The sequence below is a fragment of the Ambystoma mexicanum genome, chromosome 7q (genome assembly GCF_040938575.1).
Source record: "Ambystoma mexicanum isolate Mex_15411 chromosome 7q, UKY_AmexF1_1, whole genome shotgun sequence".
Lineage (NCBI taxonomy): Eukaryota > Metazoa > Chordata > Amphibia > Caudata > Ambystomatidae > Ambystoma > Ambystoma mexicanum.
Window position 1 is genome coordinate 552,241,353 of NC_090941.1, and position 13,399 is coordinate 552,254,751.

Sequence of the window (13,399 nt, forward strand, 5' to 3'; positions counted from 1 at the left end):
CGAGAGAAAAAGAGGGTCTCCTCTTGCCGGCATATACTTGCTCATCAGGTTGGAATTAACCATGGGAATGCAGCAGGACTGGTGCCATAAGGAGGTGACTGGGTCGACTATAACCGGAGTGAATGGCATATTTCTCTCTGTAGTGGGACCCTCGTCCAGAATGTCCATGAGCTCATAGCCCTGGACAGGTACAGCAGGGATATTCAGCCCCAAGGTGTCAACTACCCTGTCTATGAGGGCCCTAAACCTCACCTGAGTATGTGCATATGGGTCGGCCTGCTGTAATTCAATACCCAGGGAAGTGTCTAGCACACTGGCGTCATGCAGTCCCTCTGCCAAGTCAATGAGGTCTGTCTGGTCAGCAAAATAGTCTGCCCTGCCAGCCCCAAATGAATGTGGTCGAAATCATCCTGGCCTCTGTAGTCGGTGCCATAAATGTGTGCCATCTACCCGAAGAAATCGGATTGAGATAACGGTTCGAAAGACCATTGTAGATGGTCGGCATCGAGGGCTTGTCCGTTGTTGTCTAAGGAATGGCTATCGGCGCTTAAAATGTTCTGGACGCCGTTGGTGCTTTGAGAACGATCAGGGTCTGAGAAACGCAGGAAGGATCCGGCATCGGAGACCGGCCAGATTTCCTCAGGCGCCGAGCCCGAAGTCTCCCCAGATGCTGATGGTGTCTGAATCGGTGCTACCCTGGGGCCAGAATGACTGGGTGCCACTGGAGCTATCAAGGCCTGCTTTTTGGGCAACATCTGGAACTTAAAGTCCTCCCTTCCTGCATGGACGTTGGCCCTGCTGACGACTTGCCGCGCTCTGATGAGGACTCAGAGTCATGTCGGTTTCACCTTTTATTTTTATGCGAGGACGAGTGGCCGAGAGAGTGAGATCTCTTCTTTGCCTTGCGCCGATGCCCACCCTCTTTCTCAGGTGTGGGACCCTCCATTTCAGCCTCCGAAGACCGAATGGTTGAACGTGCTGGTGACTTGGAAGTCGGTCGGCCCAACGCGAGCTTGGATGCCTGCTCTCGAAGGGACATCAGGGTAATTTTGGCCACAGGATGCGCACCCCTCAGTGTCGTGACCCGTGCTGAGGCACCACACAAAGATGTTATGCAGGTCGGTCACCGACATCTTGAAGTCACAATCGGATCAGCAATTGAAGCCTGAAATCCGACGCGCAGACTTGGCAGCTCGCGATGACAGAATGTTAGTCAAAAACATTGAGTGAAAATCGCTAGCGTTCAAGAGCAGCATGCTAACCGTGCAGAAAAAAGTAACTGAGGTACGGGTTGTAGTGATGCAGCATATATACGATGCCCAACGTCATGTCCAGAGCCGACAATCAAGCACCAAGGTGAATAGACTGGCGAGTTGAGGTCCACTACGCCCGCTGTCAACCTATTTTTCCAAGCAGCTGAAGCTGGAAGGGGATATCAAAATGATGAGGAATCTGCGGGAGAAAAGCAATCTATTGCATATTATCTCACCCCAGAACTAAAGAAATTTGTAAACAACGGACATGGGGAGGGCACGTCATGATATAAGTTTATTAAACAAGGCCTTCAATAAACTGTAAAAGGCGCTCCAACTTCAAAATTGTGAAGGCAATTGATGCAGAATCATCCAATCATGGTTATCGTCACTGGAGTAAATGTAGGAAATAAAATACGTAAAACAAAAGGTCTGCTCACAAACACGTTGTACACGTTTACTTATTTTTAATTGTAGGAAAAGGCTGACTTTTAAGATCTTTGCTCCCAGATACAGTAAGCCATCTATGTGTTTAACATATCTCTAAATGCATGTCATTTATCTGATTGCCACCTTCCACACGGATCCTGTTTAGTAAACTGATGTACATTTCAAATTTTGTTTTTGGATATCAAAATAATGCATGGGTGCAGGAATTAAAGGCTTTGATGTATCCAACTCACTAGGTTATATCCAATGATAATTAAGCATACTTCACAGAAGGAAATGTCCAGTACTGCTGATATTCTAGGCTGCAAGTACAGTGTAAGAACACACAAGGGGTGCAGATCACAGGACAGTGCAAGTTAGTTTACTGCAGGTTTAACACCAGAAGCCAAGCTACAAGCACATAACAGAAAGGTGAGGTAAAGGGAAGACAGGAAAAGGTGTTTTAATGTAATTTAAGAAAAGTCCCAAAGAGTAGAAGAAAGAAGCAACAAAAGGAAATACCTTAAGATCTCGCCTTTCCAGGTGTAATAGCTCAGAGCCGCGGATGTCATGGCGGATGAAGATGTCTTTGTACTCTCCCAAACTGAGCAGATCCAGCCAAGCAGCAACTTCATCTGTGCCCCACTTTTGAACTAACAAAGTTAAGAGCAAAACCCCCTTAAATTTGTACATGCTCAAATGCATAACAAGCAAAGGTCAGGCCAAAGAGTGGAAAACAGAGTAGAAATGCAGTGCTAGCAAGGGGTAGGGTGGAGGTGTAAACTACACAAAACTACCAGTTGTATTGTTCATGCAGGTTACAGGTGAGCGTTAATCATAAACAAGCTACTGTATCTACACAAAGGACAGGGTTCATTGCTTTGCAGCCATGCTTTCAGCTTTTTAAGCCATTTTCCTCTATAAAGATATTGAAACCTCACATACATTAACTAATTATACTTTGGCATATAAGGATCAGTGAGGTAAGGTTTAATGTGTTTTCTAGTTTACTAGTCTACCTTCAACAAGATAGAAGTTAAAAAATATTTTTTGTAGGTAAAATATGTCGCATAATTTAGTTGTATTTTGATAATGGCACCATCTTTGGTATTACGAACACTTAAATGCATACATTATATACACTCCTCTTATCCAGGGTGCTCAAAATGACAGAAGCATATGTTGCAGTACAATAACCCAGTGCCACATACTGCTTCCTGTACAAGTACCACATACGAGCGTTGCAAAAACGACAGGACTAATTATGTTCCACATTTATTAATATTTTACATGTTTTGTGAATTTAAGAACCCACTTTTTCTTTTCACCCTGCCAGTTACTATGCCTCGGTTGTCTTGCATATTTGTATGGTTTACTCTGATCTCACTCTCCCATTGGAAGAGCATGCATTGTGATTCACAACCGTTTTAAAAAGTCATTTGTTACACTTCATCTGCAAGAACCACCAAGTCCCACATGTTGGTTTGAGCAGATTATATAACCTGTGATGTTTAGAAATAGAGGGCAGGGACAAGGATGGGACTGAGGAAATCGGAGGATCAATAACTTTTTAAGGTTTATGATAGGATGCTAAAATTAGGTAGGGCTCTTTGTATATCACAATATTTTAGTGCACAGAAGTGCAGGGAAACAGGAGTGGAAGAAACAACCGTTAAGACCTTTAAAATAAAGCTTGAGCAGCACAGGGTGCAGAAAAAACAATTTAAGACAAGGCTATATTCACCAGCGAAGTTCTAAAATCGGAAAACAAACACAAATATTTAAGTCAATGGTTGAATTCATAAAACCACTTTCAGACAACCCTCGCTGCTTCGAACAGTTGCACTGAAAATCAGTCAACTGGCTGCTCTAAGTAAATACATGAGTTCACATTAACCTGAGTGACATATAGCACAAGGTCTGTTGCAGTACCAAACACATACCAGGCGGAGGACTGGTCTTATGCCGTTGGACTTTTTCCTTTTTAAACTTTGGCACTATTCGAAACACTGTGCTTCTGCTGTTTCTTTTTGCATATTCCAGAGGAGGGTCCTGTTCAGGGTGGTGAAAGAAACAAATAAAAAAGTTAACATGGCAAAATAAGCTCAATTCAAAAGGTGACTTAGCATACAAATATAGGAACAGTGCAATTGGCCCTGCACAGTAAGTCTGGGCCTTTAAAAGCCAGTGACATATGTATTCCTACCTACCTAACTTCTTCCAGGTGAATAATGTTCTAACAAGTAGGCCTGGAGGTCATGTTAATACTGTGTCTCCTGGCTTTCTGTTGCCTTCATTAACATAATTGGCCTAATAAGAAATATTTTTTCTTCAAGTGGATCTTTTAAAATGCAAAAGGACACTGAACGATCACCAGATAGCAAAAGGCTTTAAATATGGGGGAACCGCAAAATACATTTTACACAAAGTTGTAAATGAAGTAAAATCTGACAAAAAAATGTCCTGAGAACGTTCTTCGCACATAAGTATTCTGCTCGGTCTGTCCACTTTAAGGTTGTGCAGTGTAGTAATGCTTACTTGGCCAAATAAAACAGGTTCCTAATTACAAATGTATAATAAATGTCATGCTTGTTTTTAAAACCCACATTTTACAGATAGGTTAAAATGTATCCATTTTGCTAATTGACATGAGAGGCACGTGTTCGCAAAACACAAAAAAAATTAATGTTGCTACAAAACGTGTTTTACTCAGTTTCTTTTAATTTACGTATGGTAAGAGCTATTAAAAGTTTCTTCGAATTGCACTGCAGAAAATACCAACTGATACTTTTTAAAGGGCACATTTTCCTTATTTGGCAAGCTTTCTTTACGTCGTAGAACTGTACAGGCACCTCTTCATAAAGCATGTATTATATTGTATTGTATTGTATTGGAGTTGTCATTTCATAGCATTTTTTACCATTTGGATTGGCTCAACGCGCTTTGTGGTAGGAACGCCCTCTGGACCGAAGTCCAGTTAGGGGAAAATGCTCAGTAAAAGGCTTAAAGTGAGTGTGTGCATTTGGCCAAGATTAGGAATTAGGTAGGCTTCCTAGGCTCCAGTACGCAACCCAAGAGGTCAGGCATGTGGAGGAGTGCTGAGGGAGGTCACGACTGAGTGCTAGTGCAGGAGAAACGATGTGTACCGTGCTAGACCGAAAATTGTTGTAGGTTGTGGCTGTATTCTAGTGGCAGAGATGTTGAGGCAAGTCGGGTGTAAAGGCAAATCCGTTACGAGTCCAGCTAGACCGAATTTGCGGTAGTCGAAATTGCATTCTAAAGTGGGAGGATGGATGGATGGATAGCCGTGCCTGCGGCGGTTTTCCACCGAAGTGGTGTGTTTATACATACCTTAAGCTAAGGCGGAGCTTAACTTTGATCTTGATGTGTAATTCGAACTTCCGTGTGAAGAAGACAAGCTACCCTCATATGTTAATTTTAGTTACTATAGGCAGACTACCCTAAGCGTGAATAGTCCGGCTATCTTATACCGTTATCTAAGCGTGGAAGCCAGGCTGCCATAGGATCTAGAGTCATAGGATTTTCTAGCGCAATACAAAGTCTAACCTTATAGTTTTACTCTATATGATCCATAATAGCCTAACATCAGGCCTTTTCAAGTGCAGTATCAAGGACAACGGCATATATCATTATGAGATTCAGTGGCTGACTTACAATTGCAAAGTATAGATTACCATTATATATTTTCTACCGCAATGGACGGGATAAGCATTATAAGGTGCCGCCAAAAGTGTCCATTCCCAGATCTATGCGGGTGCAGCACCTAGCATCCGTACATTAACTAATGACTTCCTTTCGGTAATATTCTTTTTTACGGATACGACCATTCTCCCACAGAATCCTTATTGTTCAAATAGCTCTAACTGCAGAGTGGCACAGAATAGGAACATGAAAATCTTTAAAGAGTCACGAGGGGCAACATGTGCCACTCCTTGTCTGGCTCCGTCACATTGTCATGGGCACTGCTACAGCCTGATAGACGTACCTAGTACATATACAGATTCACACGTGTCCCAGTACCTCATTTTCACCCAATATCCAACCCGCCACAGATGGTAAAAGAAACAGTAGAACTGGCAAAAAAACACAAACCAGGAAGTCTACACGTATACAATGGGAAAGTAAATGAGGTCTACGGGGATGAAGAATCAGTGAGATGAAGATTGCAGAAGGTAAGTAATTTGTTTTCCTGATGGATACCCATCTCCAACAGATTGCTCATTTTTGAAAGACTACCAAATCAGTAGTAAATATAAGTGCTGTGGTCAAACGATTTGTGAGGAATTTAGTCTTAGACTATGTTGTGCTGGAAAATAAACCTCAAAAACCTCAACTTCCACAGCCAAAGGTTTCCAGCCAGTAATGCTTGGCAAAGGTATGCAAATATGACAAAATAGCAGACCAGCCTAAATCCAGCATATTGGCCCAGATGTCTTCAGTATCCTCCTTGCTAGCCAGTTCACTGCGTGTTTGAATGCATGACAATACACAAAGAAAGTGTGCTGGATACTAGCCTTACTCAGCAAATCCCACAAATTATTATTATTCAGGTATTTATTGAGTGCAGACAAAGCTTCAGGAAGCTTTAAGGGTCATAAGGTGACACAGAAATAACTAGTTATCAACTGTGAACTCTTTGGACCGAGAAACCCAAGCGTTCTCCTAGGGTTAGGGTTCTACATGATTTGATGCCCACATATTACAAAGTGGTACGTTACTTCATGGTAGATGCCATTGTGGATCTTTTCTGTTTTTCTTTTAATGGCAGGGTACCCCATTTCCCACTCATACTCCTCATCACAGCTCTCTGCCAACCACCTTCCCAAAACGTTCCCATCCCTCCACATACTCTACATATATCTATTCCGCCCATAATGAAATCTCATATGTAATTTATGGTAATGGAATCATTGAACACAGGCTTAAAGGCATGGTCTAGTAAAACATTTTATTTAAAAAATAGATAGGCAACATAAAAAAAAAATACTAGCATTCTCTTATTTAAAACTTCCTATGTAAAATGTTGAGCTATTCAAGCTCAAAATTCGCAAAAGCAAGCACATGGGCGCATCCATTTTGTGAAGCACCGGAGACCCAAAGTGAAAGCCACAGCAGGCAGAAACACAACGCGGTTGTGTTTACATGCCGCGTAGTGTTTCTGCCTACAGCTGATTTCCCATTTGGGGCTCTCGGAGAGCCCCAAATGGGAAATGCTAAATGCTGCGTTGTTTCTGCCTGAATCTGCTTTCCCATTTGGGGCTCTCGGGCTCTGGGGAGCCCGAGAGCCCCAAATGGGAAAGCAGATTCAGGCAGAAACAACGCGGTCGTTATCCGCAATGCTGCGCTGTTTCTGCCTGAATCTGCTTTCCCATTTGGAGCTCTCGGGCGCGGTTCTGTTGGAAAACGCTGCGGTTTTTCTTTCCGAGTTTCTCAGGCTCCTCCGAGCCGGAGGAGCCTGAGAAACTTGGAAAAAAAAAACGCAGTGTTTTCCAACACAATAACGTTGTATTTATGTTTGCGGTCGCTTCAAAAGCGACCGCAAACATAAATACAACGTTTTTAAAGCTGCGGTTTTATTTCTAAGTTTTCCGGGCTCCTCCAGCCCGGAAAACTTAAAAAAAAAAAAACGCAGCTAGTGCTTATTTTAAAAAAAAAATAAATAGCACTTACCGAGATTCAGCTGCAGCTTTCCTGCTCTGGTCTCCGGTCCCCGTCCTCCGCATACAGCACTAATGAAGGGAAAGCCACCAAGCGGTAGCTTTTGTTTACTACAGCTGGCTGGCTTTTCCTTCATTAGTGCCGCAAAAGCAAATGCCAACACAGGAGGGCATCCATTTCACAAAATGGATGCGCCCATGTGCTTGCTTTTGCGAATTTTGAGCTTGAATAGCTCAAAATTTTACATAGGAAGTTTTATAAAAGAGAATGCTAGTTTTTTTTTTTATGTTGCCTATTTATGTTTTAAATAACATTTTTTACTAGACCATGCCTTTAAGACACGAGAGCCTTTCCTCAGTCTTTGAAAGCTCTTGAAGAGGAAATAGCACAGGGCATGACTTCTTTAGAGGGATCGTATTCAGAGATCATTTGGGGAAGAAAGGAGTGCTACGCTTTCATAGTCACCTTCTTCTTAAAAAAACACTAAAAAAGAGCCAAACTGATGGAGTTCAGAACATTTATCTTCAAGGTAAAAACACTCAAAGGACACTACAGCCTAGGCTCAAAGGAGTCCCCATTGAAAAAGTCAACACCAAGTTCAAGTCCCAAGACAGAATTATGAAAGACTTATGACTGAGTTAATTTAGCAACCACTTAACCTACATAACAATATGCATCACAAAGTAAGACTCTTGCTGTGGAGTACTGTACTTGAGAAAGACATTTGGGCATATTGCTCGTGTCCGAAACTGCCTTTTAATTGCCATTATTTTGACCTCAAAATACCAAGTTGGAAAAACACAGATAAGGTGCCGTCTATTTTTTCGCCTTTTGCTATCTCATTATCACTCAACAAGGTTCCTTCAACAGGGGTAATCATGCCTGCAAGTGCATACACGGTCAACAATGTGGGCATTCAAACGCACTTAAGTATGTGTCATTACCAGAGTGTTCGTGCACAAGAGGGTGGAACATTCACCCAGGAAACTAGCAGCTGCAGGAGTTTTCAGTTTGTTCCTACCAATTATCTCATTATTATTGTGCCTCCCCACATTATTATTTATAATTCTTTCTGTAATATAAATAGCCTTTCGATTTTTCACTACACCCCAATTATTTTTTACGAGATGATTGGCCAAGATATTTCTTTGCATTCAGGGACTTTTAGTGCTCCATTTATAAAGGAAAAGGTTACTCAGCGTAGGGACTATTGTAATCCTAGTTATACGCTTCCTATACACCATACTTATGGGAGTCTGCCACTAGGCAGGGACGGAACCAGAGCCTTAGGCAGCAAAGTGCATGCTTCCCCTTTAAATGTACATGTTGAGGTGGCCACACACGAATGAGCGTGGCAACGTCCTTGCCTATGCCCTCTTTGCTCCTTTGCCACTGGGAAGACTAGCTACATTTTAGATTTCCCCAGGATGTAGTTAGGGAACTTACGACTAGGAGTACAGTAGTTACTACTGTGAGTAACATTTCCATACACCTACATCCCATTCTCTTTCCTCCAAACATCTGGGCGAGTACTAAGCATCACTCTACCAAGGGAGGAGAACCTAAACTGTCAAGAAGATGTTCCCAAGTACTGCCTGACTGAACTGTGATCCGGTCTGGAGCTGCTGTCAAGGACATAGTGTCTGCAGAAAGCTGATGGGGAGGCGCTCAGGGCACACTCTGCATTGCAATTCATAGCACTGCGTATCACAGGACATGATACAACAGCTACTCATTGTCTTAGCTGCCTGTCTACCCGCGTTGGATCCCCGAATGTGATGGACCTATAAAGCCTAGTCCTTGCAAGATCGAAATGCAAGGCCCTACAAATAATCCAGACAGTGTCGGATTTTATCTGTTGATTCTGTTTGAGGATCAAGAAAAAATACTGATAGTAGGATTTCTTGATTGACCTGAAACCCATAAATTACCTTCAGTAGGAAGGAAGGATCGGTTTTAAGAACCACTTTGCCTCTTTGGAAGCAGGTATAGGGATCTGTAGCTGATAATGCCTGAGGTCTTCTAGTTCTGCATGCCGATACAATGACAACCAGTAGTGCCATTTCCAAGATATGAGCAAAAGGGATTTGCCAATGCCATTGGTACAAATTGTTTGTGCACAAGAGCTGCCAGAACCACGCTCAGATCCCATGCTGGAATGAGCATGCGTGATGCAGAGAATAAATAAAAAAGAACCAGAAGCTGTGCTTGACTGGGTTAGACAGGGAGATCAGCCTATCTTGGCTAGATAGAGAAACTCCAAGAACCGCAAGGTATGTTTTGCAGGAGGAAACCTGTATTGCAGAGTACACCAGACTCTGGCCAGCATCAAATGGCAGAATTTAAGCGATTTACCTTCATACTGAGTTCCCGTTGAGCCTATTCTTGTGGCTGCCATGACCCACAGGTTATCTTTTGACAAGCCCATGTGGCCAAAAGTCACATTTTCAGGTGCCAGATCACCCAAGAAAGTGATTGTGGGGAGGGATGTACTACACTGCCCCTGCTTGTGAAATAGCTCCAGTAAAAGGGGGCGATGGAGATGTGGTCCATGTGCCATAAACAGTAAGCCAGAGAATCTGTCTCATCGGTCAGTGGGGGGCAACTAGCAGGTTTTGGCAGTTCCTGGATATGTAGAACTTCTGCAGAACTCTGGGGTTCAGATGAGTGGGGTGAAATACATTAGAAAACAAATTGTTCCAGGGTACGGGCAGAGCATCCTCCCGAGATTCCACGCCCTTACTGTTCTAGGAGGCACAGAACGACACATGATGTTTGTTTATGTTGCAAAAAGACCCACTTGCGGGTCCCTACCTCAGAGAACTTTGGGAAAAGAGCTTCCCTCCTTATTTCCTATTGGTTTGAATTAGCCAATCTGCCTGCCCATGATCCCCAGAAGCCGTTGGAACCACCAGGCCTGCATTGCTTTGATAGATGAAAAGAGGGCTATCATTTTTAATATGTCCCTTTCATTTTCCTCCATCATGTACACTCTGCGGAATCCCAGAAAAACCCAATCAACTCCATTTTATGCATAGGCGATAGGGTCAACTTCCTTACAATGACCGAAAAGCCTTCCCTCAAGATTGGATCCAGAAGGAATTGTAGGTTGGATGTCACCAGGGTAGGAGAGCCCACCCTGAACAGCAGGTCATCCAAATATGGGCAAAGATGAAGCCCTTTCAATGATAGATGTGCCACAACCGTGGTCATCAGTTTGATAAACACTCTGGGAGCTGAACTAAGGCCGGACAGGAGCACTTTGTACTGATAATGGTCTTTGCCAATAGAGAAAGCGCTTATCAAGGGCCCACATTGGAGGGGTGTGGCCTGAGCTCATGCGGTAAGGTCGTAGCTGCCTGGAGCTCCCACTGCGATCCGGACAAGATCCTGAAAGTGGTTCGATAAACCATTCGAATTCACAATACAAGCATACCTTTAAGCTGAGGAAGCCGGCGCTCATTTGAACAACCCTCGCCTAATGCGAATCGGAGCCAGAATAGCAGAGAAACCTGCTTTGTTACTTGGTGTCCCTCTAATCAAGATGGCGGCCCCCTTGAGGCTGGGCAACTGAAGCGAGTTATCCGGTGCACACACACTGTGCCATACACGTTAGCTGCTTCTCCGACGCCCTGCGGGCCGAGTGACCAGCCTGTTCAGAAGAGGAACCGGCGGTCAAACACCTGGGGCATGAGTAGCGACTGTGCACGTACACGTGTCGAGAGGACAGATAAAAATGTCCCCACCTCCCCCCGCCCGGGCGGTACTAAACTGAAGCAGTGACACAGAGCGGACCCTTTGACCTGCCAATTTGCCTCGAGCCCTGCGCATGTCGCGCTGATGCACGCCGCTGCATAACATGGAGCCCCCACCCGCATGACTACATAGGAGGGACTACCATGAGGGAGAATGGAGCCGAGCCACAGCAGTGCCTGACAAGGGAGACCAGCACCTCAGGTACGATCGCTGTGACTGTGTACCCGTCCCCGGGGCCCAGATCTGAGACAGCCACATCTTGTGCTCATCACAGCCTTTAAACCTGCAATTAAGATTGTTGTTGCCACGTCCTGTTAACTCAGCAGGGGAATCCTGGAAGAATCACCTCTTGGACTGTATTATCTACAGCTTTACTACTAGCACATCCTTCATTCATGCGTGAAGCACTGAGGTGGGCCATCTGCCCACACTGCCCCCTCTTTCACCTTGCTACTGCTGTCTTCTTTTGCCTGCCTAAGTGAACCTCAAGCCAGCACGCTACAGAGGAAGGGTGGTGCCTGCTGAACCCCACTCTCTCCCAACTATTCAACCTGGTTCCCCCTACAACGCACTGCCCTTGCAAATATTTCCGAATGATGTCGCCCTCGAAGCATAAAGGGAAAACCAACATTATGGACTGGTTTGTAGGGCGTAACAAACATGCAGAGGCCCCCCAAGAGGCACACACCGAACAGGCAACACCATAGGCTCCCACCCATGACTCGGAGGACAATCAAATCCTGGCTGCAATTGCCTCCCTGCGAACCTCTTTGGAGAACAAAATAGATGAGGTAAATGTACAACTGCTCCAACAAGACATCAGGCAGCTGTCAAGAGAGGATCACGACTGCTGAAACCACAGTGAATGCGACTGGCCCTGCCGCCAAGGATCTGGAGGTGAGAGTTAAAGATTTGGAGAGACAGAATGCCATGTTGGAGATGCGTGTCGATGAAGCCGAGGGCCGATCACACAGGAACAACGTACGCGTGCTGGGCGTGCCAGAGGGAGCCGAAGGCCCAGACCCAACATCATATATTGAAAACTTGATACAACAAGAAGTTGGCTCTGGAAAATTGTCATAGGGCTTTGCAATCAAAAGGGCTCACCAATCGCTCCAGAAGATTCCACCCCCAGGATCCCACGCCAGACTGTTTATAGCAAAGGTCCTTAACTTCCATGACAGGGAGATAGTCCTGTGGGTCTCCAGGGACGGAGTGTGATATCTCATTATAACTCCAAAATTGCAATATACCCAGATTACACATCTACTGTCCAGAGGGCCAGGAATACATTTTTACCTATTAAGGCGAGGCTCAGGCAACTAGGGCTTAAATAAATGCTAATTTACCCTGATAGGCTGAAGATACTCCACAATGGTAAATCACATTTCCTAGGCAGCCCTGAAGCCGCCAACATGTGGATGGAGCACAATGACTTAGCCTACAAAAGCGACCCTGTCCCCTGACAGTGTATGGGATCTGCTGGGCTTTACCACCTCCTTCCACATTAAAATGCAGTTGTGCACCAAACAAAACAGGGACGCCTCCACTCAAGGAGCGGGAGCTGCGCAGGCCATAAATACCGCTGCTCTGAGGCATAAACTACAAATACGCCTCTCCTGATTTATTTGACCGGTTCCACCAAACAAGGTCATTGAGCATCAACCCAGAAGCTGCCTCCAATGTCCTTCTTTGACCAGTGAGGCGAGACCCAGTTTCCCACTGTTGGCCTTAGTCACCCGCTCACAAGTTGACAATAGGTACCAGCCTTTTGCTGGTCCCGCCAACTGGTATAAAGAGGCTGCCCGAAGCCATGAAAATACCAGAATGCCCAAACAATGTGGGTTTGTTGGGCACTGTTACAAAGTTGTGTTGTTCAGTTTATGTTTTTGTTCAATCCATACTCTACAGCTAACAGGGACACATGATCAATATGATGGGCAAACAACATGAAAGCCGTCACTTACTGTCTGACATAACGCTTCTTGCACTGGACACCAACCTCTCAAAACATCTTGCCTGGCAGGAGCTGGGGCTGAGTGTGAAGACTGCTTCGAGAGAATGGAGGGCCCGCAGGTGCCCGCTGGAGCCGACCAACTCGGACCAACACCATGGCCACAATTAGAATATTGACCTGGAATGTGCGTGGCTTAAACTCCTACCTTTACAGGAACCAAGTAAAATCCTACTAACAACAGAAAAAAATCTCAATTGCCCGGTCCCAAGAAACCTCCTTAGTAGCTTAGGAGCAGGAGGCACTCCTGAATCGCTGGGGCGGAACT

The 13,399-nt window shown here is 44.7% G+C and overlaps 1 protein-coding gene across 3 annotated transcripts in view; it reads right to left on the minus strand.

The window, feature by feature from the left end:
- The window catches only part of DGKH (diacylglycerol kinase eta), a 1,951,678-nt gene that overhangs the window by 55,186 nt on the left and 1,883,093 nt on the right, over positions 1–13,399 (minus strand). For 2 of the 3 annotated variants that reach the window (XM_069640476.1, XM_069640478.1), the window contains 2 exons: positions 3,626–3,734; positions 2,205–2,335 (listed from right to left, as the gene is read on the minus strand). In XM_069640476.1, coding sequence (XP_069496577.1) covers positions 2,205–2,335; positions 3,626–3,734 — 240 coding nt within the window. The remainder of the gene's footprint in view (positions 1–2,204; positions 2,336–3,625; positions 3,735–13,399) is intronic. The other variant, XM_069640477.1, reaches the window with a different exon arrangement.